The sequence below is a fragment of the Rhinatrema bivittatum genome, chromosome 2 (assembly GCF_901001135.1).
Source record: "Rhinatrema bivittatum chromosome 2, aRhiBiv1.1, whole genome shotgun sequence".
NCBI lineage: Eukaryota > Metazoa > Chordata > Amphibia > Gymnophiona > Rhinatrematidae > Rhinatrema > Rhinatrema bivittatum.
In genome coordinates, this window is record NC_042616.1 from 32,832,490 (window position 1) to 32,859,912 (window position 27,423).

The 27,423-nt window shown below is 44.8% G+C and overlaps 1 protein-coding gene across 1 annotated transcript in view; it reads right to left on the bottom strand.

The window, feature by feature from the left end:
- LOC115083174 (extracellular calcium-sensing receptor-like) overlaps nt 1-27,423 on the bottom strand; it is a 63,293-nt gene that overhangs the window by 20,391 nt on the left and 15,479 nt on the right. Inside the window, exons 3-5 of the mRNA XM_029586980.1 lie at nt 21,841-22,132; nt 17,771-18,604; nt 9,892-10,119 (exon numbers count right to left, since the gene is read on the bottom strand). Coding sequence (XP_029442840.1) covers nt 9,892-10,119; nt 17,771-18,604; nt 21,841-22,132 — 1,354 coding nt within the window. The remainder of the gene's footprint in view (nt 1-9,891; nt 10,120-17,770; nt 18,605-21,840; nt 22,133-27,423) is intronic.

Genomic DNA, 27,423 nt, shown 5'->3' on the forward strand with positions numbered 1-27,423 from the left:
GGCCAGACAAGAGGTGAGAAGACTCCGTGGCACCGTCGGATGGAATGACCCATCAGCACCCTACACAGTCCAGCCAGACTGGTCGCGGACCACGAGGGATGGGTCAGCAGAGCTAAAGACATCAGGAAACACGGGCATCAGGACATCAAGAAACAAATGGGCATCAGGAACAGGCGGAAAACTGGACATCAGGAACAGGCGGACACCTGGACATCAGGAACATCAAGGAAATGCAGAGACCGGAACATGGAAAATAGACGAAGACACGGGATCCCACACGGAACAGAGTGCCTAGGAGGAGAAGCAGACGAGGAGTACTAGGGATGACTTACTCTTTGCAATGGCAAAGCTGGAATGATGGTGAAGCCCTTTTGTAGGGCAGAAGGGACGACTCCCAGATGACATCAGCAGGTGGAGCCAGGAGGGCCACTCTTACACTGGCCCTTGAAATCCAGGAAGAAGGTGTGGCCCCACCTAAGAAGAGGAAGCAGAAGTAACAGCAGGACCCTGGACAGCGGCCCTGCTGAGAAAGGAGGAGCTGAAGCAGAAGCTGGGCCGTGCAGGCCCCGACGCTGAAACGGTGATGTACTGCCACTTAGGAGAAGGTCCAGGGGCGGTTCCTGCCGCAAGAAGACCTCGGGGACTGCGGCCTCCAGACGGTATCGAGGAAGATGATGTCAGCAGCCTCCAGGCTGTGGGACAAGCCAAAGACCGCAGCTCCCTGCTGAGGCAAAGGAGACAGGCACAGCCTCGGGCAGCCGCAGGAGCGGCAAGATGGCGGCCTCAGGACTGCAGAAGCAGGACCGGAGCATCTCCATGCCGCAAGGAAGATCCCCGGCGTGGCAGAATATAGCCAGATAAGTCCCACTACTTATCCAGATAAGTGTAAATTTGTCTATCTACTGTATATAGCTGCAAAGGCGCTACGTAGCTGGATAAGTCGGAATTTAGCCAGATAAGTTTACATACATACGTAAGTTTTGCCATACTGGTTCAGACCCAAGGTGCAATCAACCCATTATCCTATTTCCAACAGTGACCAATCCAGGTCACAAGTACCTGGCAGGATCCCAAGAGTCGCTAGATTCCACGCTGCTTGTCCCAGAAATAAATAGTGGATTTCCCCAAGTCCACTTTAATAATAGCTTATGGACTTTCCTTCCAGGAACTTATCTAATCCTTTTTTAAATCCAGCTACACTAATAGCTTTCATCACATCCTTTGGCAACAAATTCCAGAGCTTAATTATGCATTGAGTAAAAAAGTATTTTCTCTTCTTAGTTTTAAATGTATCACCTAGTAAGTTTATTGTGTGTCTCCTAGTCTTGTACTTCTTGAAAGAGTAAACAATTGCTCATTCCACTCCACTCATTATTTTATAGACATCTATCATATCTCAGCCATCTCTTCTCTAAGATGGAGGCCTAACCTCTTTAACCTTTCCTCATGGGTGAATCGTTCTATCCCCTTTATCATTTTGGTCACCCTAGTCTATACCTTTTCTAATTCTGCTATATCTTTTTTGAGATGTGGTGACCCGAAGTGCATACAGTACTCACAATGAGGTCGCACCATGGAGCGATACAAAGGCTTCATGATATTCTCTGTTTTATTCTCCTTTCCTAATAATCCCTAGCATTCTATTTGCTTTCTTGGCTGCTGCTGCACACTGAGCAGAAGATTTCAAAGTAATGAACGTATTATCAACGATGACGCCTAGATCCTTTTCGAGAATGGTGACTCTTAATGTGGAACCTTACAATGTGTAGCTATAATTTGGGTTCCTCTTCCCTAAGGGCATCACTTTGCACGCGTTCACATTCAATTTCATTTGCCATTTGCATGCCCAGTCTCCCAGGTTTGCAAGATCGTCTTGAAATTTCTCACAATCCTCTTGTGATTTAAGAACTTTGAATAATTTTGTGTCATCAGCAAATTTGATCATCTCACTTGTTCCCATTTCCAGATCATTTATCAATATATTAAAGAGCAGTGGTCCCAGAACAGATCCCTGGGGCACTGCACTATTCACCTGTCTCCATTGGGAAAATTTACCATTTAGCCCTACTCTCTGTTTTCTATCTTTTAACCAGTTGGCAATCTACAATAGGACGCTTTCACATTTTCTAAGAAGTCTCTCATGAGGGACTTTGTCAATTGCTTTCTGGAAATCCAGATTCACTACTGTATATCAACTAGTTCACCTTTATCCACATTTATTTACGCCCTCAAAATATTGTAGCAGGTTGGTGAGGCAAGTTTTCCCTTGGCTAAATCCACCTTGGCTTTGCACCATTAAACTATACCTATCTCTATGTTAAACGTGCAAATGAAATACCTGCATATTTGTATTCCATATGTTAAAGAGATACACACGTAGATTTACTCATGTTTTTTAGACACATTTCCTTCCCCCTCCCATCCCCCAGTAAATCAGCCTTTACACATGTAAGTCAGGGGATTTTGTAACATGCACACAGCCCCCAGCGTGGCTCCTCTTCATGGCAGGAGCTGCCGCCGGCCTGCCCTTCCTACCTCCATGCGGCAGGATGCCGCTGCAGGCCTTGGCTCCACCCACCTACCTCCAGGGCTCCCTCTAGGCACAGGCGCGCGCCTCTCTTCACTATTTAAAGGGCCAGAAGCAGGAAGCACCCTTCGGCCCCATCAGATGACGTCCTCAGGGCACTTCCTGGAATTGCCCTATATAAAGGCCCTGCTTCAGTTCCTCAGGGCCTTCGGATGGAGTTACACATCTTCGGATGGAGTTCCACTCCTTACTTGGAGTTACTCACTCCATGGAGCTTCTCCACCTTCCATGGAGTTCCACTGTTCCATCGCGGTCCATCTTGTTGCTCCTGTTCAGATGTTCCAGATGTTCTTTGTCCCGATGTCCACCTCTTCATTCTTCGGATGTTCTTCATCCGATGTCTGCCTCTTCGATGTTTGGATGTTCCTTGTCCCGACGTCCACCTCTTTGTTGTCCAGATGTCCGGATGTTCCTCGTCCCATCATCCACCTCTTCCTTGTCCAAATATCCGGATGTTCTTCGTCCCGAAGTCCACCACTTCATTGTCCAGATGTTCCTCATCCCGGCGTCCATCTCTTCATTGCCCAGATGTCCGGATGTTCCTCGTCCTGATGTCCGCTCCACCTCTCGTCCAGACAATTGCTAGTCCACTCATCCTGATGCCCAGATGTCCAGATGGCCTTGTGTCCAGAGGTACCTTTCTCTATGTACCAATTCCCTTCACTCCTCATCTTGATCCTGAAGAGTCCGTTAGCAGCCTTGCTGTCCACCGGACTTCGCCTCCAGTTGACCTTTTTAGGAGTAAATCCATTTCATTCGGTGTCTGTCTTTGGGTGACTGGAATTCTCCTCTGGCTGGACTCCTCTCAAGTGCTGTCCAGGTCCTCTTCTCCATTCTGTGCATGTTCGCTCTCCGCATGGTCCGCGACCAGCCTTCCGGGTTGTGTAGGGCGCACAGCGGGACAGGGTGGTCCGTGACCAGTGCACGTCGGGCTGTGTAGGGTGCCCTGAGGAACAGCACTTCCCAGTTCCAAGAGTCTCGTCTCTTCCTCGTCTCCAAGAGTCTCGTCTCTCCCAAGTTCCAAGAGCCTCGTCTCTTCCATGTCCTCAGAGTCTCATCTCTTCCAAGTCTTCAGAGTCTCGTCTCGTCCAAGTCTTCGAGTCCTCATCTCTTCCAAGTTCTAGGAGTCCTTGTCTCTTCTAGGTATTCTGACCTAGCTTCGTCCTACTTTGTGTTCTTGTTCTGCCGATGCCTGTACTATCTCACCTCCCTTGGGGCATGTCTTGGGTTTTCTCCTCAGTCGCCTCATGGGCCAAGGGCTCACTCTCTCGCAGGAACAAATGATCGCGCCCCCGTGCCCCTTCCCCGGGCCCACTGGGCGCGTTCATAACACTAAGTATCAGCTTCTTTATGAAGTAAAAGAAATCCCTCCAAAAGTCATGCAGAACCTACATAGAAACCCTGCCATACTATAACAGCACTAACTCCCAGTACTCAAAAGGCAACACTGTAAATAGTACACTGGACTCTAGAACACCAATACACTTCTTCCTGGAAAAACAGAACACGCTGGACTGCTATAGATCTCTACCACTAATACTTGTCATTTGTAAAGCGCTATTAGATACTGTATATATATATATATATAGTGCTGTACAGACATTCATAAGAGACAGTCCCTGCTCAATGGAGCTTATAATCTAGTCAAAGCAAACAGACACAACAAGAAGAAAGAATATGGGGAATATCCCTCAGTAGTTTCAAATGAAGGCACATGGAACAAAATCCTAGCCCTTGTTTCAGGTTTACTGGAAGGCCACAGGTGGAGGAGGAAACTGCTGGCTCCAAAAAAGGCAGAAATGGAATGAAGAATTGAAGAATGATCTTGGCGAGGATGAGTGACATCCCAAAAGATCCCACTTTACAGTGCTAACCAGGGAAGTCATAAGCCAGGAGTGGCAAAGGGATCGGAATATACAGTACGAAAAAAGCCAAGCTCCAGTGCTAGCCAGTGAAGTCATAAGCCAGGGGTGGCGAAGGGATCAGAATGCACGGTACAAAAGAAGCCATGCTCCAGTGCTAACCAGTGAAGTCATAAGCAACACTAGAAAGGCCTCATTTCTCACCAGCTCAATTTTCCTATGCTATGAATTTAGCAAGAAGATTTAGCCGTTCAGCATGGGCAAATTTTCTAAAAGCAGAGGTTTAACCAGCTAACTCTCAAAGTTGGCCAGTTAAACCTTTTGAAAATCCGTGCCAAATAATTAAAAAAAAAAAAAAAAAGGAAATAATTCTTCACACAGCATTGTCACGGGATGTTGCGGAGACAAATTATGTAACGGAATTAAAAAAGAGATAATGGACCTGAATAATGTGGGGATTTGCATGTATTCAAACAGATGTTAACGTGCATGCAATTAGTTTCTTACATAAAAGCCATACTAAACTGAGAGATCAAAGCCATGCTGAGAAGATCACAGCCGCTAAATGCAAAAAATATGGGATAATGAGCTCATTAGTTCATTAGCTACCATTTACTAACCTGCACAATTTGGAGCAAACTTTTATGCAGGTCATTAACACCCCAACTCAGGAGATGGAGCAAACCGGGTGCTAACCCATTTGCAACCTTCACCCAACACCACAAATCTAAAAAAAAAAAACCAAAAAACTCCCTCTCCCAGATTGCTCTCTCAATTGTAACCCATAGTTACTAACTAGAATGATACTCTAGCACCCCTTGTGGAATTATTCATATTTTGTTACTGTTTTACCTGAGAATGCTCCAGCTTTAGTTGAGTCATTCCTTGGAGAGCTTTGGAAGAGACAAAATGTTTCTCTCCAGCATGCAGCAATAGAGGACCCAGCTCCTTGTAGAGCATTTGCAAGCTCCAGGGAATGAAAAGCCAACTAATTTAACTGGACATAGTAACATAGTAATAATGGCAGAAAAGGATCAAATGGTCCATCCAGTCTGCCCAGCAAGCTTCTTATGGTAGCATCTGTCATGCCGTGCAGGTTACCCCTATATTTCTCTGAGGGGTAGCAACTGCTGATCCATGCAGTTATCCCCAAGCCTTATCATAACCTATAAAAAATGTATTACTAGCATCATTTTTACTGGATGATGAGCCTTCTTGAAAATTCAGTGCTGCTTGATGTGCTTTGCTTTTGGACTTGACCTTTAGGGATCCACAGTGTTTATCCCATGCCCCTTTCAATTCTATGACTGTTTTTGTCTTCAGTAACCTCTCTGGAGGAGCATTTTAGGCATCCACCCTCCTCTCCGTGAAGAAATATTTTCTGACATTGATTCTGAGTCGTGACCCCTGGAGTTTCATTTCGTGACCCCTAGTTCTAGTGTTTCCATTGCAATGGAAAAGGTTCAATGTGCATCATTAACACCTGTCGGGTATCCGAATGTCTGTATCATATCTCCCCTACTCCTCCTGTTTTCCAGGGTATACATTTTTAGATTCTTCAATCCCTCCTCATAAGTCTTCTGATACTAACCCTACACTATTTTGGTCACTCTTCTCTGAACTGCCTCCATCCTGTCTCTATCTTTTTTGTGTTACGGACTCCAGAAGTAAACACAGAATTCCAAATGAGGCATCACCAAGGACCTGTACAAGGGCATTATCACCTCCTTTTTCTTACTGGTTATTCTTCTCTCTATGCAGGCCAGTATTCTTCTGGCTTTAGCTATCGCCTTATCACATTGCTTTGCCATCTTCAGATTGCCAAACACTTTTACCCCAAGATCCCTTTCTTGGTCCATGCACATCAGTCTTTCACCCCCTTCACATGCATCTCTTTTGGATTACTGCACCCCAGATGCATGATTTTGCACTTCTTGGCATTGAATCCCAGCTGCTAAATCTTAAACTACTCTTCAAGCTTTCTTAAATCACTTTTCATTCTCTCTACTCCTTCAGACGTGTCCACTCTGTTTCAGATCTTAGTGTCATTCGGAAATAGACAAACTTTACCTTTTATCCCTTCCACAATGTCGCTCACAAAGATATTGAACAGAATCGGTCCCAAAACCGATCCCTGTGGCATTCCACTTAACACGGTTCTCTCTTCAGTGTAGGTTTCATTACTATCACATTCTGTTTCCTATCGGTCAACCAGTTTGTAATCCTCGCCGCCACCTTGGTGCTCATTCCCAAGCTTCTCATTTTATTTACAAGACTGCTATGTGGGACCGTATCAAAAGCTTTGTTGAAATCCAAGTAAATTACATTGAGTGCTCTTCCTTGATCCAGTTCTCTACTCATCAAATCAAAAAAAATCAATCAGATTTGTCCCCTGGTGAATCCATACAGCCTCTGATCCGGCAACCCACCCAACTGTAGACAGTTCACTATCTTTTCCTTAAGCAACGTCTCCATTTTCCCTTCACCAAGGTGAGGCTAACTGGTCTGTAGTTTTGAGCCTTCTCTCTGCTACCACTCTTGTGAAGTGGGACCACAACTGCTCTTCACAAAACCCGTGGCAAATCTCCTGTTTCCAGAGATCTATTGAACAGTTCCTTCAGCAGGCCCGCCAGCACATCTCTGAGCTTCCTTAGTACCTTGGGATGTACCGCATCTGGCCCCATGGCCTTGTCCACTTTCAGTTTGCCTAGCTCTTCCAATACATTCTCTACTGTAAATGGAGTTTTGTCTACCCCATCCCCATCTACTGCCTTATCTACCAGCAATGGTCCTTCTCCAGGGTCGTCTTTAGTGAACAACAAACTGAAGTATTTTGTTTAATATTTCTGCCATTTCTTTGTCTCTCTCCACACATTGCTTCTCGTCCCCTTTCAATTTCAATATACCTCTTCGGACCTTTCTCCTTTCTCTGATAATATCTGAAAAATGTTTTGTCACCTCGCTTTACCTCTTTGGCAATCCTTTCTTCCGCCTGACTTTTTGCTTTCCTGATTTCTTTCTTCGTCTCCCTCAGTTTCATAAGATATTCTTCCCTGTGTTCCTCTTTTTGGGATCCTTATACTTCTTGAACGCTGTTCTTTTTGCCTTTATTTTTTCAACCACCTCCTTTGAGAACCAGATCAGTTTTTTTCCTTCTCCTTTTGATCACTTTGCTAACATACAGATTTGTTGCCTTAGTAATAGTTCACCCATCATCTCCCAGTCTCTCTGGTTCTTCCTCCAGAAACATTCCCATTTTGACAAAGTCAGTATTTTTGAAATTCAAAACTCGGGTGTTCATGTGACTTTGCGATATCAAACCATACCCGTCCGATGATCACTGGTGCTGAGGTGGGCACCCACCTGGACATTAGAGACATTTTCCCCATTTGTAAGCAGTAGATTGAGTATCACACCCTCCCTCGCGGGTTCCATTACCATTTGTCTGAGCAGAGCCCCTGGAAGGGGCATCCACTTTCTCTCTAATCTTTGCAGATTCCGCAGAAGGGACGCTCCAAACCATATCTGGCAGATTACAATCTCCAATGAGCTACTTGTTTCTCTTCTTTCCCAGCTTTTGGATGTTTTCAACTGGATCTCTGTCCAGTTCTTCCATTTGAATCGGAGGTCTGTAGACTACACCGATGTAAATGGAAGCACCTTACTCTTTTAGGACAGCCCATAATGCTTCTTCCCTACCCCACATTCCTTGCATTTCAGTTGCTTGGATATTGTTTTTGACATAGAGAGCTACTCCTCCCCTTTTTCTGTCCTCGGTCCTTCCTTATCACGTTATAGCCAGGGATGGATATTTCCCAGTCATGAGGCTTAGTGAATCAAGTCTTTGTAACAGCAACTATGTCTAAGCCCACTTCCATCGTTAAGGCCTGCAGCTCTGGGATTTCATTGCCCAGACTTCGAGCATTTGTGGTCATAACTTGCCAACTTTTCTCCCTTGGTTTGTTGCTCTTTCTAGTCACCTTTTCTGCTATTCTGAGCTGATTGATTCTGTTATTTTCTTTTACCAGTTCTTGCATTGCTTGGGGGTGACAAGGCAAACAAATCTTGTAGATATCAGACTTTTTAAAATTAACAAACTGACAGGCCGATTCAGTAAAGTCCGTGGGAGAGCGGACGAACGCCCGCTCTCCCGGCGCACGCACCGGCCACTTGCCGGTGCGCGCGATTCAGTATTTAAATTAGGTGGTGCGGTAGAAACAGGCAAAAGGAGGCGCTAGGGACACTAGCGCGTCCCTAGCGCCTCCTTTTAGCCCGGAGCGGCGGCTGTCAGCGGGTTTGACAGCAGAAGCTCAATTTTGCCGGCGTCGGTTCTCGAGCCCGCTGACAGCCACTGGCTCGGAAACCGGACGCCGGCAAAATTGAGCGTCCGGTTTTCAGCCCAACAGCTCCGGCCCATTTAAAATTTTTTTTTTTCTTTTACTTTTTTTACCCTTCGGGACCTCAGACTTAATATCGCCATGAAATTAAGTCGGAGGGTGCACAGAAAAGCAGTTTTTACTGTTTTTCTGTGCACTTCCCCGGTGCCAGCAGAAACTAGCGCCTACCTTTGGGTAGGCGCTAATTTCTTAAAGTAAAATGTGCGGCTTGGCTGCACATCTTACTTTCTGTATCGCGCGGGAATACCTAATAGGGCCATCAACATGCATTTGCATGTTGAGGGCCCTATTAGGTGCCACGGGTTGGATGCGCGTTTTCCGCCCCTTACTGAATAAGGGGTAAGGGAAAACATGCGTCCAAGAGCAGGTTAACAGTGCGCTCTGTCGGAGCGCACTGTACTGTATCGGCCTGACAGTTACTTAATACAGGCTAGCAATACATATAGCTTGGAAAAATAAAGATTTCAAACCATGCAACACAGAAATGTAGAAGAATTAATGTCAGCAAGAAAGCAATCTATATTATGGCTAATTTTAAATTTAAAAAAATCACCTTATCTGGCCACAAGGACAGGTAGCAGTGTGTGTCTCTGCCTGCACGGCACTGACATGCTGAGGCCATGGGGTTTAGTGAAATCGCAATGTATGAGCAGTATCACCTGGTCTGGATGATCAGACAGGATTAATATCTTTTGATGTACTGGCAAATCTGGGGATTCCATTGAGCTGTATGAACTAGCTCTTAACGTATAATCTCCATCTGTTATGTTATATGTGTGCAAGGACTCAGTTGGAATGAATCCTGTGCTTTTATTTTGGAATCGCACGAGAGCATGGAGAGGGGATGGACCGGGATGGAAGGTTCACCCAAAGCCTAATTATTTGAGAAATCTTGCTGATTATGAGAGATAGTGTAGTGCAGGCTATACAATGGTATCCCCATACCCCTCTAGGAAGGCTCATGGCATCAATCCCAGGCCTGGATCCGGTTTTGCTGGAAGTCCAAGCAGGAGAAGAAAGAACTGCGGAGTATTTTGATTCTCACCTGAGAGTCTCTGCTGTTCCACATGATAGAACTCATGTTGATCCTGACCTCTTTACCTCTGGGTGCCCAGGGGTCAAATTTCCCAACTTTCACAAGCTCAAATGTGTCATTGTGGGTTATCTGCATATTAATTACATCATAAAAGGCAGGAACGTCTCCATTTTTATCAAAAAATATGCTTTCACCTGTCTTGGTCGTAAAATGGATGTTTTTCAAATAATGCAGAACCTGAAAATGGGAGATAGATAGAAGATGTTTGCATGAAATGTAAGTGAATTAAAATGAAATTCTACTCAAAAGGAAAGCATGTGAGAATTCATGTCACATTGTGAAGCCTATTAATGTAATTCCCCCTCACAAGTGCTCATGAAGGTAAATCTGCATCCTGTGAGCCATAGACAGTGCATAGAAAAGGCATGGACAGGTTAAACCTCCACAAAAATAACTTGCAAAAAGAGGCTGAAACAGCTGAAGAGCCCTGACCCATGGTGACGGCACTGAAGCAAATAGCTGGGTCCCCAGCCTAACTTCCGAGACACCCCCTGAGGTGCATTTAATGTGTGAGCCAACTGGGCAGCGGAAGCCTGTGACTTTCTTTTTTTTTTTCAAAAATAATTTTTTATTAACAACAGGGGAACGTCATTCACAGATACTAATTTCCATAGACACATCCAAAAGAACCATAACAGATACCAGTCAGTACAATACATAAAGTAGGGAGCAGCAAAAACATCCACAGCAACATTTACCTCTGTAATTTTGTAGTAAGTGTTCCCCCCTCTGACTACCCACTTCCCCCTGCCCGTCCTCCCCCAGTAACCAGCATCCCAGCATTCCACCATGCTAGAAGTCGTACCCCAATCATACCCCAATCACACCGCAAACAACCATCATTCATACTCTACCCTCCCCCCCCCTCCCTAGCTTGCACCTAAGACCATGTTGACGTGTAGCCATTATCAATAAGGCCAGCTTGCATCTCCTTAGGGGAAAGAGCAAAGCATGCATTCCAACAGGCACAGTATACTGCATCCTTTTTCAGTTTGCCAACTAGGAAGTCCATTCTATCCATCTGTAGAAGAGACGCCATTCTACCGAACCAGGCCGTGAGTGAAGGCAACACTGTCGGGTCCGTCCAATCCGCCAGTACAGTGCGACAAGCCACCATAACAGCCATACGCTCAAATTTCGCCTTCGAGTAACTCCCAGGAAGTGAGGAAGACTGCACGCTTGCCAATAGAACATGTGGCCGGACTGCCCGATATGGGTCCCTTCCCCCCAGACCTTACCTGGCGCAGGGAGGTATGGTGTAACCCAGGGACAGAAAAAAATAAAAGGACAAAAGATAATAATTGGACTGGTGACAACTGTATCCCAGATTTGCAGCAGGGGGACAACTGGGCACTGTTGTTTTCCCTGTGGAGCAGAGCGATGTCATAATAAAACTGTTTCAGTGTAAATCCAGCAGGAGACTTGTGCTGTTGCAAAAAAGCAGCCAATATTGGATTACAAGAGGCAGAGGGGGGGGGTTCAGTTACTAAAATGAGCCAATGGGGAGCCAGCTTACTACCTGGAGAGAGGAGAGAACGTCAGACCAATCAGTGAGAAGCAAGCTAGAAAATGAGCCAATAGGGAGCCATCTTACTACCTGGAGAGAGGAGAGATCGTCAGAGCAATCAGTGAGAAGCAAGGAAAAAAAAGGCACGAGGGATGCAGGCTGCCAGAGAGAGCAGCAAGGGGAAGGAAAGCAGAGAGCTGGGCTTGGGCAAGGATCCCTCCTTGCCTTTCGCCCATGGCTACCAGGAGCCAGAGCAGAGCAGAAGGAGAGTCCAGGAGCTGAGAGTTTACGTCCCCCTCCTGCAGGATAAAGTTCAGCTAAGTAATCCTACTTTGCTCAGCAGCCATACAGCGATTCCAGCTGTCTTTCTGGGGGCCCAGACTGTTGCATCGCTGAGCTGCAAGATAAACCCCTGCTGTTTGCTACCAACCAAGTAGGGGCCTACCCTGAATTTATAAATCCCTGCATCAGGGCAGGCAACCAGCTTGTTTCCCCTGGTTTGGAGCCTCGATAAGCTTGGAGCTTCCCCAGAGAGAGCCATTACTTTTCAACTTATACAGCCTGCATTGATTATGATTTTACAACCATTTTTCTTGCTTATACTCGTGCCCAACGTTCTTGTGATTTTTTCCTTTTTTTGGGGTGTATACACTCTTTGGACTGGGGACTAATGAGAGTAAAAGTAGAACATTCTGTTGTGCACTGGTATGACCTTTACCCTTAAGCTCTTGGGTAATCCTCAGGTTTTCCAGAGGGGCAGTCTGAGCAGGAGAATCCACAGACTGCTACTGATAATTCAAGTTGCTCATAGTCCTGGGTGACTGGGCAGGTTGCTTAATTTACTGGACAAATATTTGGCCAATGTGTGATTGTCAGGCTTATGGATGTGTGCTAGTAATAATTATTTTCCCTTCTTTTGCTGTATCATCACTGTATGCATCGTTCTACTTACCTATTAATAGTAAAAGAATTGAATGTTTACAGTAGCGTGGTGATTTTCTGCACTGTACCCTGTTCCCAGGGGTGGGGTGGGAACCACAGGGATCCAGAAAAGAGAGGATTGGGACATTTGGATTATCTATCCCAGAGGGGCTAACATAACCCGCAACCCCCCATTCTGACCCTCATACCCATGGGTGCAGGTGGGGGTTTTTCTTCTTGTGCAGCCCCTCTCCCTTGGCAGCATAGTACTTGAGGGGATGCTACAAACACGTCCTGTGGTATTGACAGTATTGTCTGTGCATTGAGTAATATTGCGGTCAGGACTGACTTCCAGAAGGGCTGCATCAGCTTGCAGGCGAATAGACGATGATAGAGAGTACCTTCCGTCTTGCCACATTTAAGACAGAGAGGAGACTGGGCGAGCTTCATCTGGAACCGGCAGACATCATCATAGTAAATGTAATGCAAAATTTTAAATTGTATCTCACGTAGACTCACATCCGGGAGCTGTTTATATAAGGCTGTAAAATGCGCTATCATCTGTTTCGTAGTGATCGGAAAGTCCAGAATGGTGGCCCATCGGGTTTCCAGATAGTCCATGCGGTCCGCTTGCCGCAGCTTTTGTCCCATCTTTTTCCAACCAGTAATAGTATTCGCGAGACAAGCCGTGTCAAACACTTTAGTGGCAAAATCAGTCTCAGCCACCAACTCCGCCGGTGACCAGGAGAAGGATTGCACATAGTGATGGGCTTGCAAGTAGGCATAAAACTGGCGCACTGGTATTTGGAAGGTGCGCGCAAGGGTGGTAAAGTCCAGTAGCAGGTGCGTGTCAGGATCATACATATGAAATACAAAGACCACCCCGTTATCCGCCCAACACTGGAAAACAGCACCACTGTCCCTCCCCGGTAAGAAACCTACATTTCCCAAAAAGGGCATCAGGAGAGAGGCAACACCGGTCCGACCACTGAGTTTATGGAGCCACCTCCATGCACATGTGCATGGGTAAAGCAGCACCCTAGAATAAGCCACTGCACACCTCGCACCCGGGCAGTGTTGAATAATGCTCAGTGGAGATCCGGGGCAGACATCTTGGCTAATATCCCTCTTTCACAATACTTAAAGGACCTGGTTAGCCATTCCCCCACGAAACACAACTGGCATGCCGCGTTGTAAAGCCGAAAGTCCGGCTGATGTGGTAGGCCTGATTGACAAACTGAAGAGTAGTAAATCACCTGGACCGGATGGTATACACCCCAGAGTTCTGAAGGAACTAAAAAATGAAATTTCAGACCTATTAGTAAAAATTTGTAACTTATCATTAAAATCATCCATTGTACCTGAAGACTGGAGGATAGCAAATGTAACCCCAATATTTAAAAAGGGCTCCAGGGGCGATCCGGGAAAATACAGACCGGTTAGCCTGACTTCAGTGCCAGGAAAAATAGTGGAAAGTGTTCTAAACATCAAAATCACAGAACATATAGAAAGAAATGGTTTAATGGAACAAAGTCAGCATGGCTTTACCCAGGGCAAGTCTTGCCTCACAAATCTGCTTCACTTTTTTGAAGGAGTTAATAAACATGTGGATAAAGGTGAACCGGTAGATATAGTATACTTGGATTTTCAGAAGGCGTTTGACAAAGTTCCTCATGAGAGGCTTCTAGGAAAAGTAAAAAGTCATGGGATAGGTGGCGATGTTCTTTCGTGGATTGCAAACTGGCTAAAAGACAGGAAACAGAGAGTAGGATTAAATGGGCAATTTTCTCAGTGGAAGGGAGTGGACAGTGGAGTGCCTCAGGGATCTGTATTGGGACCCTTACTTTTCAATATATTTATAAATGATCTGGAAAGAAATACGACGAGTGAGATAATCAAATTTGCAGATGACACAAAATTGTTCAGAGTAGTTAAATCACAAGCAGATTGTGATAAAATGCAGGAAGACCTTGTGTTTTAGTGTGCCTGAGAGTGGAAGATCACACCGGGACCCCCCCACTAGACCCCAGGTAATTTAAGACATTTTGGGGGGGTTCAGGAGGGTGGAGGATTTATTTTAAAGTGTTGGGGTGGGTTTTAGGGTTGTTTTAGTGTGCCGGTTTTCCCGCCCTCCCCCGATTTACGATTTACACGATATTTAAAAAAACAAAACTGCGACGATCCGATTCCCTCCCCCCCCAGCCGAAATCGATCGTTAAGACGATCGATCACACGATTCACATCTCTAGTATACACTGCTCCTAGCTTATTTCTAGCTTCTGGCTACTTTTTTTTTTTTGGGGGGGGGGTGTTGTGTTTTGTTTTTTTAAAATACAAACACTCAGTTCTGCTTACTAGCTGCCTTACAGACTTTTAAAAATAAACCCACTACCTACTGCTTACTAGCTGCCTTATTGACTATTTAAAAATACAGTCTAACTTGTTTATTCACTGCCTGACTATTCACTATTCCTAACATTCTGTTTGCTTTTTTGGCTGCTGCAGCACACTGAGCCGACGATTTTAAAGTATTATCCACTATGATGCCTAGATCTTTTTCCTGGGTGGTAGCTCCTAATATGGAACCTAACATCGTGTAACCACAACAAGGTTTATTTTTCCCTATATGCAACACCTTGCACTTATCCACATTAAATTTCATCTGCCATTTGGATGCCCAATCTTCCAGTCTTGCAAGGTCCTCCTGTAATGTATCACAGTCTGCTTGTGATTTAACTACTCTGAATAATTTTGTATCATCCGCAAATTTGATAACCTCACTCGTCGTATTCCTTTCCAGATCATTTATATATATATTGAAAAGCACCGGTCCAAGTACAGATCCCTGAGGCACTCCACTGTTTACCCTTTTCCACTGAGAAAATTGACCATTTAATCCTACTCTCTGTTTCCTGTCTTTTAACCAGTTTGTAATCCACGAAAAGACATCGCCTCCTATCCCATGACTTTTTAGTTTTCGTAGAAGCCTTTCATGAAGGACTTTGTCAAACGCCTTCTGAAAATCCAAATACACTACGTCTACCGGTTCACCTTTATCCACATGTTTATTAACCTCTTGCTAAGCCTGAGAGAGGACTCCCAAAATGCTGAGGGTCTTCAAAAGTGTTGCGAGCCACTTGGCTACTCCACTCTTGAAAGCACAGCTAGCAGATTGAGTGTGTTCCATAAGTGCCAGCATTGAGATGGTATATATCTTAACAGAGGAGGCTCAGAGGAGATTAGAGGAGGAGCTTTATGGATAATAATTTCAGAGAAGTTGACACAGTGATGAGAGAAAGAGGAGCTAACAAGCAGAACAATAGTGTAAAGAGAGATGTAAGAGGTCGGGCATCCAACAGGGTCCAGTCACCAAAGTCAGAGTCTGCTGACCTATTCAGTAAACTGCCTACACAGTAAGCAGAGCGAACATGATTTTGGAGAAAGAAATGCAGCTAACTACCATCTAGTAGGGGTTGGTGGGAATGGGGCCAGGGTGCAAGTGGTACCTGTCCCTAAGACCACAGTCCTGTGTTGTGGATCTGAGGATGACACCCAACACGGGTTCAAGAAGTTTCTGTATACATTGATACAGAGTCTACATGACACAAAAATAGTTCCTTGTTAGACATTTCTTTCTAAATCATCAATCATTATGGCTTTTCCTAGTCCTTTTTGAGAGAGTTTCACTATAGAACTGGAGAAATCTCAGTGCTGACAAATGCATGATGGCTATTACAAGATTAATCTTTTCTGCCTGTCCAGAAACCCAGGGAGGTCAGGAGGCCTAGGTTTCTCATACCCTCCCTGTGCACACAAATGCTCAGAACCATCACAGGACAAGGTCCAGGTGTATCCCAAAAAGGAAAAATACATATAATGCATCAATCTATGCACACACTTTTTCAGAGTTTCCTACATACAGTGCTCACCTTGCTGGTATTCAGGTTGGGAGATGTTCAAAAAGGCCAACCCCCTCCCATTGCAGCTTTTGATATGGTGCTCAGCACCAACTGCTCTGCAGCGGTAAAGGCAATATGGTTGTCAGGTCCCCTTGCGAGCATCTTGGCCTGCTTCATTTTTACCAGCCATCGCAGGTCCTGCCACTTGTGGCTCAGTTCATTTACACTGCAGTTATTTTTAAATACCACATTCACCCTGTGTCAGATCTTTTTCCCAGATCTGCTCCTTCCTGTAGGACCCCACTCTCCTGGACTGGGGGCCATAACACCTAAGGTATCGACATCGGCGAGGGCATCAATGGTCAATGATCCTGTAACGCTTGGAGCACCGCTTGACGGATAAATCCAGTCAATTCCTCCATGATAGCTGGTGCAGGCAGAGCAGCTACATGTGGTGGCGGTGGAGGTGTTATCGGTCCTTCCACAGGGCCCTGTGGAGGGTCGATGGTCAGCACATCGAGAGGAGGTGAACGCCTCTGCGTCGAAGGCCTCGGTATTTCCTGAAGGCGAGGCCGTTTGGCGGTCAATTTCTCTGGGGAGAGTAGAGCCTCTGGAATAGATGGATGGCGATGCCGATGCTTCGGTCGATGTTCTGCCGCTGACTTCGTCGATGCCACGGATGGGGTCGGCGATGAATGATCTCCCGAACCTTCCGGACGATGTTTTTTGAGGATTAGACGTTTTGAAACTCCGGCCGGAGATGATTGAGTGGACGTCGATGAAGAAGGTAAAAGTTGTAGATGGAACAAGTGTTCCATCTTTTCTTGTCGGGCCTTTCGACCCTTTGTCGATGAAAATGAGAAGAAAATATGTTTTACTCAAAAGAGTGAAAATGAGACAAAAATTACTCACTGGCTGGTGGTAACGCGGGAGACCCCGATATGGGAGAGAAATAATTGTTTTTAAATCTGATTTTTAGTCAGAAAGTATGTGAGAAAACTCACACAGGCTCCTGCTCCGCGATGCCAAAAGCAGTGCGGAAAAATGAAGACTGAAGGGAGACCCCTGTGGCTGAGAATATCATGGCATGCTCAGTGGGCTCAGAGTGCCAGTCAAAAGTTTCTAGAAACTTTGACAGAACGTTTTCCACAATAGGGCTCCATCAATGACGTCACCCATATGTGAGGACTAGCATCCTGCTTGTCCTGGGATAACCTGACCTCTGCCCTTGGAAGACTAAATAAGGAAAGCAGGAAAAGGCATGGGTGGAATCTTGGTGGCCGAACAGCACTTTTGAAAAGATTTTTAGAATGCAAATGCATCAGACAAACTAAGGAAGAAATAGTTAGAGATATAAAGAAATATTAAATCAAAACATAACATACAGCTTATGGTGCAGAAGATCTCCACTGAATGCAAGGACTTCATTACTACAGCTACCAGATATCAGGTTTCTGATTTTGTTTGACTGGAAACAGGAGAGAGAGGCTTTTTCTCTTACCTGCCATGGTTGGATGTCATCAGTGCTGGCACACGTTCCATTGCTGAAAGGTCCATGACCTGGCCTGCATGACACCAACTCATTCAAGGTGTGCGCAAAGGCATAGACTGCTAGGTAGGTGTGGTAGGTAGATATCAGGTCAAACAATTCAAATAAAGACAAGTCAAGTGTATCCTTCAACTCGTGCCCAGAACAAAACTGTACTGCTGCTTCCAGGTGTTTACCAGATGTACCATTAGTGTTCTGCCATCTGCAGCTGAATGCTTTCTCCCAGAATAGTCTAATAAAGATATCCTCTGGAGAATCAGAGGGATCCAGATTATACAGAAACTCAGTGAAGCCAGGCATGAGGCCAGTGTTAGCTGCTATCCCTATTGTGCCATTTAATAGTTTCCAAGTCTCCTTGGGGAAGAGTCCTGGAGTGATTATAAATGCTACAGAGAACACAAGGACTTTTCCAGTCACATTTTGCTCATCAAGAACCTCCAGTAGCACCTTGACGTGCACCTCAGGGCTCTGGATGAGCACTACATTCACTGATGATGCCTGAATCACTTCCACTACACGGAGAATCTTTTTCTTGGCATACCGCAGGTGGATCTTTTCTATAAAAACAACACAGCCACCATTCTTTTCAATTCCATCTTTGAGGTCCTGTCTCCCCTGTTCTCCTACGTCATCATCTGAGATGACCATTCCAATCCAAGTCCAACCGAAGTGCGCAATTAAGAGTGGAAGTGCAACATTCTGGAACTTGTCTCCTGGTATGGTACGTAGAAAGGATGGGAACAGGTGTTTGTCACTGAATTTGGACAATATAGATCCATAGCTGATCTGCAGAAAACATCGTGAAAAAAGTTATTTTCCAAACTCCACATTCTGAGCTTTAAATTTTCTTTGTAGATTGCTTACAGAATGGAAGTATTGCTTACAGAATGGAAGTATTGTAGATTGCTTACAGAATTGAAGTATATATAGACCTCAAACTAATGAAATATGAGCTCAGGCAGAAAGAACGCACATGGCGTAAAGACCCATCCCCACAAAAAGCATCCATATTCAAATCCTCACTACATCTCTACAGGCTAGCCACCCTTAAAGCCAAACGAGACTACTACGCCCTAAGAATCCACGATTACAAATACAACCCCAAAGCCCTCTTCACCTATGTTTCTTCCCTTACCAAACACACATCCCCCCCCCATTCCTGACAGCGAAGCCAGCAGCAAATGTGAAGAACTGGGGCGCTACTTTCATGACAAAATCGCAACCATCCTTCTCCGATTTCCCTCTACTCCCTCCTTGCTCCCAGCTGACACAGGCACTGTCCCACCCTTGTCCTCCTTTAACAACCTTGAACTCGTTTCATCCACTGAAATCACATCTATCCTCAAAAAGATGAAACCTGCGACTCATCCATCAGACACTATCCCCACCAAAGCCCTCCTCACCATACCTGACATCATTTCCAAACCCATTGCAGATGTTATCAATTGCTCCCTCTCTTCAGGCATTGTCCCTGACCCACTCAAGTATGCTGTGGTCAAACCACTGCTCAAAAAACCCGCACTTGACCCCAAGGACCCTGCCAACTTTCGCCATATCTCCAATCTCCCTTTCATCTCAAAAATCATGGAGAAGGTCGTCAACTCGCAACTTACAGATTTCCTTGAAACTCACAACCTTCTCCACCCCTCTCAATTTGGCTTCTGTAAACACCTCAACACTGAGACCCTCTTACTCTCCTTGACAGACTACTTACTCAGGGGAATGGATCAAGGTCACAGCTACTTTCTTGTTCTACTGGACATTTCAGCAGCTTTTGACACCATAAATCACACCCACCTCCTTGCCCGCCTAACCGACATTGGCCTTTCCGGCACAGCCCTTAAGTGGTTCTCATCCTACCTCGACAATAGGAAATTCACCGTGAAAATAGGCAATGCTGAGTCCTCCCACTACGCCCTCACCCAAGGAGTCCCCCAAGGCTCCTCCCTCTCTTCTACCCTCTTTAATATTTACCTCACCCCCTTGTGCAAACTCTTATCAGAACTTGGCCTCAAATTCTTTCTCTACGCTGATGATGTGCAAATCATCATACCCATTCAAGGCTCCCTATCTGACACCCTTGAATCCTGGGGAAACCATCTCGTTGCTATCAACTCCTTACTTACCAACCTCCACCTTGCTCTAAACACTGCCAAAACTGAACTCCTCCTCATATCCCATCACCCCCCTACCAATCCCGCACTCACAATTGACTCTGCTATCAAGATTCCTCATGCACAGCCCTGCGCAAGGAACCTGGGGGTCCTAATCGACCAACAACTGAACTTCAAAAAACATATCAGTGCCATACTCAAAGAGGGTTTCTTCAAACTTAAAGTCTTAAAAAACCTGAAACCTCTCCTTCACGCTATGACTTCCGCACTGTTGTCCAGGCTACACTGGCATCCAAGATGGATTACTGTAATTCCCTCTTACTTGGCCTACCCTACTCCTCCTTAAAGCCCCTCCAAATGCTACAGAACACTGTAGCCAGAACCCTCTCCAACGCTCACAAATACGACCATATTTCCCCTATACTGAAGGACCTACACTGGCTCCCTATTCCCTCCCGCATCCTCTTTAAATCCCTGACCATTATCCATAAAGCTTTATATTCCCATCACTCCAACTGGCTGGTAGATCCCCTCCAATTTGCCTGCTCGAATCGACCGACAAGGACAACTAACAAAGGGTCCCTCCATGTGCCATCCCTATAGAAAGCGCACCTCACAGCTACAAGGGATCGGGCGCTCTCCATTGCTGGACCTATGCACTGGAACTCACTCCCAACCCACCTCAGACTTGAACCTTGCATCACCAAATTCAGAGCCCAAAGTATTGTATGCATGAAAACTGCTTTTTAAATTTTCCCCTAAAATGAAGTGCCCTCCTTTTGAGTTTTAAACACACGTATTCTAAACTCAACAGAAAGCCTTCCATACTCATTTCAGGGAAAGTAAAATGTGAGGACTCTACTAGAGTAGTTTGGGTGCTGCCATTTCAAAACTGAAAGGAAAAACTAACTTCCCCTTAATTTAAACACTGCACATTGGACCTGGGACACCGAGAGGTTCATTTTCAGAAGCATTTAGATGGATAACTCAGAAGTTATCTGGCTAAATGAATATTTGGGAAAATATCTGGCTATATTTTAGTCAGCTAATTTTAGCCAGCTAGTATGTTAACTGGCTAAGTTAGGGGCATTCCAGAGGCATAACTAGGAGGACTTGAGTTAGCCAGCGATGTTGTCCAGCTCACTCCGAGTTAGCCAGCACCTTCAAAGTTAGCCAGATAATTGCTGTTTCTTCAGATCTAGGGCCAGATTTAAGATTTTGGCACCCACAGGAAGAGAGCCATGGTGGTGTTCCTTTGAAGCTCTAGCAGCACATAGCACAAAAGCATGCAAAAGCAGGATTAGTTTTGGCCTGTATATTTGGCACTTTCACAATCTGGAGCCCTAGGCAGTTGTCTATGCTGCCTGTGCCTAAAGCTGGGCCTGTTCACATCTAAATTTCAGCTGATTCACAGTTCATTCTTAGGAAAAGTCTACTACCATGGTGTAGATCAATCCCAAGCAAGATTTCACACTTTATTCAACATCAAACAAAGCAGGATGGCCATCCCGATGGCTCAGTGGCAGTGCTTTGCCCTGCTCTCTAGGAAATCTGGGTTCAGTTCCTGCAGCTGGACCCTGATCCTCAGACTGGGGATGCTATAGAGCGAACATTCACAGTCTTTGGGGTGGGTGTCTCAGCTTTTGCACAATGTCAACACCTAGTGGACAGACTCCTAATGTACATCTACCAGATTTTGGAAGGAGCCACTTTTTGGCCTGGACTTTTGCGACAATGACTAGATGAGATTAGAAGGGGTAGGGTTGGTTAAAATAGGAAACCTCCCCAGGTAGTTGCAAAGGAAGGCTCATGGTGCATTAGCCCAGCAGAGGCAGACTCTAAAGATCTAGAAGCCTAAAGGAGCAGTAGAAATATTCTGGAGCAAGAATATTTTCATTATCTTGTTACCTGTGGGGAGTTAAAGATTCCCAGAATCCTGGCCATAGGGAGTGATAAGGATGACATCAGTTCCCCAATAACACCAGCTAGCAATGGACGCGCCTGACAGCTGTAAGCAGGAACAGGAATCTGCTTCCCCGATAGCAGTGCCAATATTCCCCAGATGGCTCTCATCTCAGACATGCAGGAATCAAAGATGCGGAACCCCAAAGTGATATTTGGTAAAAGTTCTGGAGTTTTATTAATTTCTTCTATGGTAAATATCATAGCCAGCACATCCCGATAATACCTAATGTGGAACCTGTGAAATTCAAAGTTTGCAGTTAGAGTCTACATCTACTGTGCATCCACCAGCAAATCAGAAAGATGGAAACTTTCAAAATTATGCAGGCAGGTGCAAGGTCCAAAGGTACTTTTTCCTGTGGCGTTTGCACCAGTTGATTGTAAATTGCTAGCAGCGCCGTCAGTATGGGATTACAGGTTACAAATAATGCACTCGTGTGCTTTCTCATACTTTGCTCCAATTATTTGGAATTTCTTACCATTACCTCTATGGGGAGAGAGTGACATTAAAGTGTTTCATAAACAGGTGAATGCCATGTTTTGTGCAGAAGTATATTAAGGGCCAGATTTTAAAAGGTACGTGCGGGCATACATTTGTGCGCGCAGCCGCGCGCATGTTATAAAATCCAGGGTCAGCGCGCAAGGGGGTGCACAATTGTGCAGCTTGCGTGCGCCGAGCCGCACAGCCTTCCTCCGTTCCCTCCGCCCCCCCCACCTTCCCTTCCCTTCCCCTACCTAACCCGCCCCCCAGCCCTACCTAAACCCCCCCTTACCTTTATCCTATAAGTTGCGCTTGCTTCCGGGCAGGTGTAGGTTGCATGCGCCAGCCGACAGCTGTGCCTGGAGGCTCCAGCCCCGCCCTGATCCGCCCCGCCCCTTTTTTCAAGCCCCGGGACATACTTGCGTCCCAGGGCTTGCGCGCGTCGCCGAGCCTATGCAAAATATGCAGGTTTTCGGGGTTACACGCGTAACCCTTTGAAAATCCACCCCTAAATGTTTAATGATTTTTATTTTTGTATGTAGTTATATTTGAAATTGTTATTGTTTTATGTATGTTTTATTTTAACTATTGTTTTGAATATTAAATGATTGTGTTTGTATGTACTCCGCACTGAACATGTTGTGGAAGATGTAGGTTATAAGATTTTTAAATAAATAAATAAAGAGTAACAAATCACCCTGACCAGATGGCATACACCCCAACTATTTTTCAATTAAAAATGAAATTGCAGATCTGATACTAGTAATTTGTTTTTTTATTTTTATTTTCATAACTTTTACAAATTCTTACAAGAAGAAGTTGTTAGCAATCAAGGTACATGGATCTTATAGAAAAATTCTATCAGTTACACAAAACAGAAATAATACAATTTATTTTACTTCTCTTAACCATATACCAAAACAATATAGGTAATAGGGAGGCCGAAATAAATAATGAGCGTATATATTAACTTATTATCATATTATATTTAGTAATGGTGCCGTGAAGGATTTGGGGCTATTTTCTTATATCGAACTAGCTGTGGGGTCTCTCTGGTGGTGCCCATCTAAGAATTCTCTAAGCTGGCTTGTTTCAAAAAACACGCATTTGGTATTCTGATATAATACACAACATTTAGAAGGGTAGCGGAGGTCAAATTTCGCTCCTAGCTTCTTTCTTAACTGGGTAGCTTTAACCAAATCGGGAAATATCAATATTTTCTGTCCCAGAAATAATGATTGATGATTTTGGAAAAATTGCTTCAGAACATTATTCCTGTCCATCAAGCAGGCGAAGGACACAAGCATTGACCTTCTCCGTGTAACCTCTTCTTCTTGAGAACTCTCCAAAATTCTAGAGATATCCAAAGATTCAGCTGGCTGTATTTGACCTTCCTGCGCTTCTTGATTAGGTTGTGGAAGATAATACATTTTTGTAATGAAAGGCAATGCAGCCTCAGGAATTTTCAGTACCTGTAGGATGTATCTCTTGAAAAGGTCTAAAGGTGAAACAAAATTCACAACTGGAAAATTTTAAATTCTCAAATTGTGAGTTCTTATAGCATTTTCTAGATTTTTCTAAATTTTTTTTACTATGAATCTGCTCAGATTTGACCAAATTCTGTTGGATATATCTTCTAATTTTAAATTGTACGTGGTAATTAAATTAGTGTTAACCAAAACTTGTGGTTTTTTTATATCTAACACCGCTTGTGATGCTGACATGAGAGAACTCTCTATTGCTTTCAAAACTTTCCACAATCCTTCAACATTCATGGATTCTGGGCATTTAAATCCTGTATCCGTTTTCAAATTCATAGAGGGTTTCTCTACCCCCCACACTGCTGCCTGCTCCTTGTCTCGGTACTGGGTCCGTTCTTAGTTCTAACCCGGCAGGTCTTAACCACAGCAGGAGCGGCAGGGTCGAATCTCTCCTCTGTCCATAGAGGGTTCACCGCTCCCGAGATCTGAGACTCCCCGCTCTCTTCTGAGGGTTATCTGCCGTGCCGAGGGCTCCAAATATCCCCTCTCACCTTCCGGGGACCCTTCCACCCTCACCGGACTCCCCATACTCTCACAGCGGGGAGGAGCCGGCCTGTTCGGTTCGCCGGGGCTTAAGGTGGTATCCAAGGCCAGGGAGGAGGGGGCTGCTCGCTCCTGCATGCCTCCTCCAGCAGCTGCGTCTCTCTCAGCGTCTGCGCCCCTTCAATCCCTCGATGCAGGGCCGTAAAGGGTCAATGGCAGGAGAACTAGCCGTCGTCCCGCGCAGCTTAGCTTTCCTCTTCGTGTGAGGCATTTTCTGAGGTAAATACTAAAGAGGAAATCAGGAAATTCAAAGACACCGCAGCGAGAGCGTCTCCACGCCGTCCTTACACGGCAGCCATCTTAACCCGCCTCCTGTTTCTGTTACTAGTAATTTGTAACCTGTCGTGGGGTGATCCATCGTGATTGAAGGCTGGAGGATGGCCAATGTATCCCCAATCTTTAAAAAGGGCTTTAGGAGTGATCTTGGAAACTGTAGACTGTTGAATCTGACTTCAGGGCTGGGGAAAATCGTGGAAACTATTCTAAAGAACAAAAGTGCAAAACATATAGAAAGAGATGATATAATGGGGCACCACCAGCATGGATTTACACAATGGAAATCTTGCCATACCGTTCTGCTACATTTTTTGAAGGGGTTAAAAAACAATGATAATGGTGAGCAGGTGAATGTAATGTATTTGGATTTTCAGAAGGCGTTTGACAAAGGGCCCCATGAGAAAATTACAAAGTCATAGGATGCAATGTCCTTTTGTGGACTGCAAACTGGTTAAAATATAGAAAACAGAGTAGGAATAAATGGTCAGATTTCTCAGTGGAGGAGGATAAACAGTGGAGGGCCTCAGGGAGCTATATTGAGACCAGTGCCTTTTAATATATTTATAAATGATCTGGAAAGGGGAACAATGAGGGAACTGATCAAATTTGCAGCTGACACAAAATGATTCCGATTTGTTAAATCACAAGGGGATTGTGAAAAATTGCAGGAGGAACTTGTGAGACTGGAAGACGGGGCATTTAAGTAGCAGTTGAAATGTAATGTGGACAAGTGCTAAGTGATGCACATGGCCAAAAGTAACCCACACCTTAGCTACACGATGATAAGTTTTATACTGGGAGTTATCACCCAGGAAAAGGACCTGGACATCATAGTAGACAATAGTTTGAAATCTTCTGTGCAATGTGCAATAGTGGTAAAAAAAAAAAAGTAAAAATAATGTTAGGAATTATTAGGAAAGGTATGGAGAGTAAAACAGAGAATATCATACTGCCTCTGTATCGCTCCATGGTGAGGCCGTACCTAGAGTACTATGTGCAGTTCTGGTTGCCGGATCTCAAAAAAGATATAGTTGCGATGGAGAAGGTACAGAGAAGAGCGACCAAAATGATAAAGGGGATGGAACGGCTCCCCTATGAGGAAAGGCTAAAGAGATTAGGGCTGTTCAGTTTGGAGAAGAGACGGCTGAGGGGAAGGGGAAAGGATAGACGTCTATAAAATCATGAGTGGAACAGAATGGGAAATGTAAATTGGTTATTTACTCTTTCAAAAAATGAGGTCCATATTCAAAAGCATTTAGTAGGATAACTCAGAAGTTATCCATCTAAATAAAGATTTGGGCACTTATCTGACTTAAATCTAGCCAGATAATAAGCTAAATGGCTACAATTTACCTGGATAAGTTAGGAGCATTCTGGGGGCATAACTTATCTGGCTAAATCTGATTGGCCCATACTCCTGACCCACCACTGAATAAATAGGTTAAATTAGCTAGATACGTTTATTCAATTAACTAGCCAAGCCGCACGGCAACTGAATATGGTCCTCACGAAGACTAGGAAACACTCCATAAGGTTAGTATGTGGCACATTCAAAATAAATTGGAGAAAATTATTTTTCGCACAACACACAATTAAGCTCTGGAATTCATTGCCGGAAGATGTGGTTAAGGCTGTTAGTACAGCTGGGTTTAAAAAATGATTTGGACATATTCCTGAAGGCAAAGTCAAGAAACTGTTATTAAGCAATTAGACTTAAGAAATAGCCACTGCTTATCACTGCACAATAGCAGTATGGAATCTCTTTACTGTCTGGGATCCTGCCAGGCACTTATGACCTGGATTGGCCATTGTTGGAAACAGGATACTGGGAGTCATAGACCATTGGTCTGATCCAGTATGGCAAATTAATAAGAACATAAATTCTTATGTTCTTATGAAGAAAGCTTTTACAATAGCTTCAATGCTGGTACACCCAGACTCACAGCAGCCATTGATAGTAGAGATTGATGTGTCTAGAGTAGTTATCAGTGCTATACTATCCCAAAGATGGGGATGTAAAGATCCCCTCCATCTATGTGCCTTCTATTCTTGTAAACGTACACCTGCGGAAAAAAACTATCAAAACTGACAAAGAACCCCTGTCCATAAAAATCGCCTTTGAAGAAGGGAGTCACCTTCTGGAAGGGGCCCATCATTATGTCCAGATTTTCACAGACCACAAAAAATTTAAAATTCCTTAAGACCACATGCAATATGAATTCCAGGCAAGCTCGATGGTCTCTTTCCGTCTTTTGGTTTGATTTCATATTAACACACCAACCAGTTTCCATGAACAGCAAGGCAGGTGCTCTCTCTCCTAAAAATAAGCAGGAGAACTTGCAGAACTAGAAGCTCCCACCATAATCCTCTGACTGGAGAATTTTGCCTTCAGATCCAGGAATCCTAACCTCATGGAAGTAACACTTGGAAACCTGCTGCAAGATGAGCTCCCACAGGCCCGGCTGTAGGAATTGGAAAAGGGAGAAAAGAACATTGTATGGAATTGGCAGGAAACCATCCTTTATAGGAAGGATCGACTCTATGTACCTAAGGGCACTTCAAGTCTGGAGGCCCTGTGAAGCTACCATGACTTCTCATTCACAGGTCATCCTGGTCGCCACAGACTAAAGAACTAGTTGCCCACGAATTCTGGTGGCTGGGATGGAACTAAGATGAAACACAGTACAT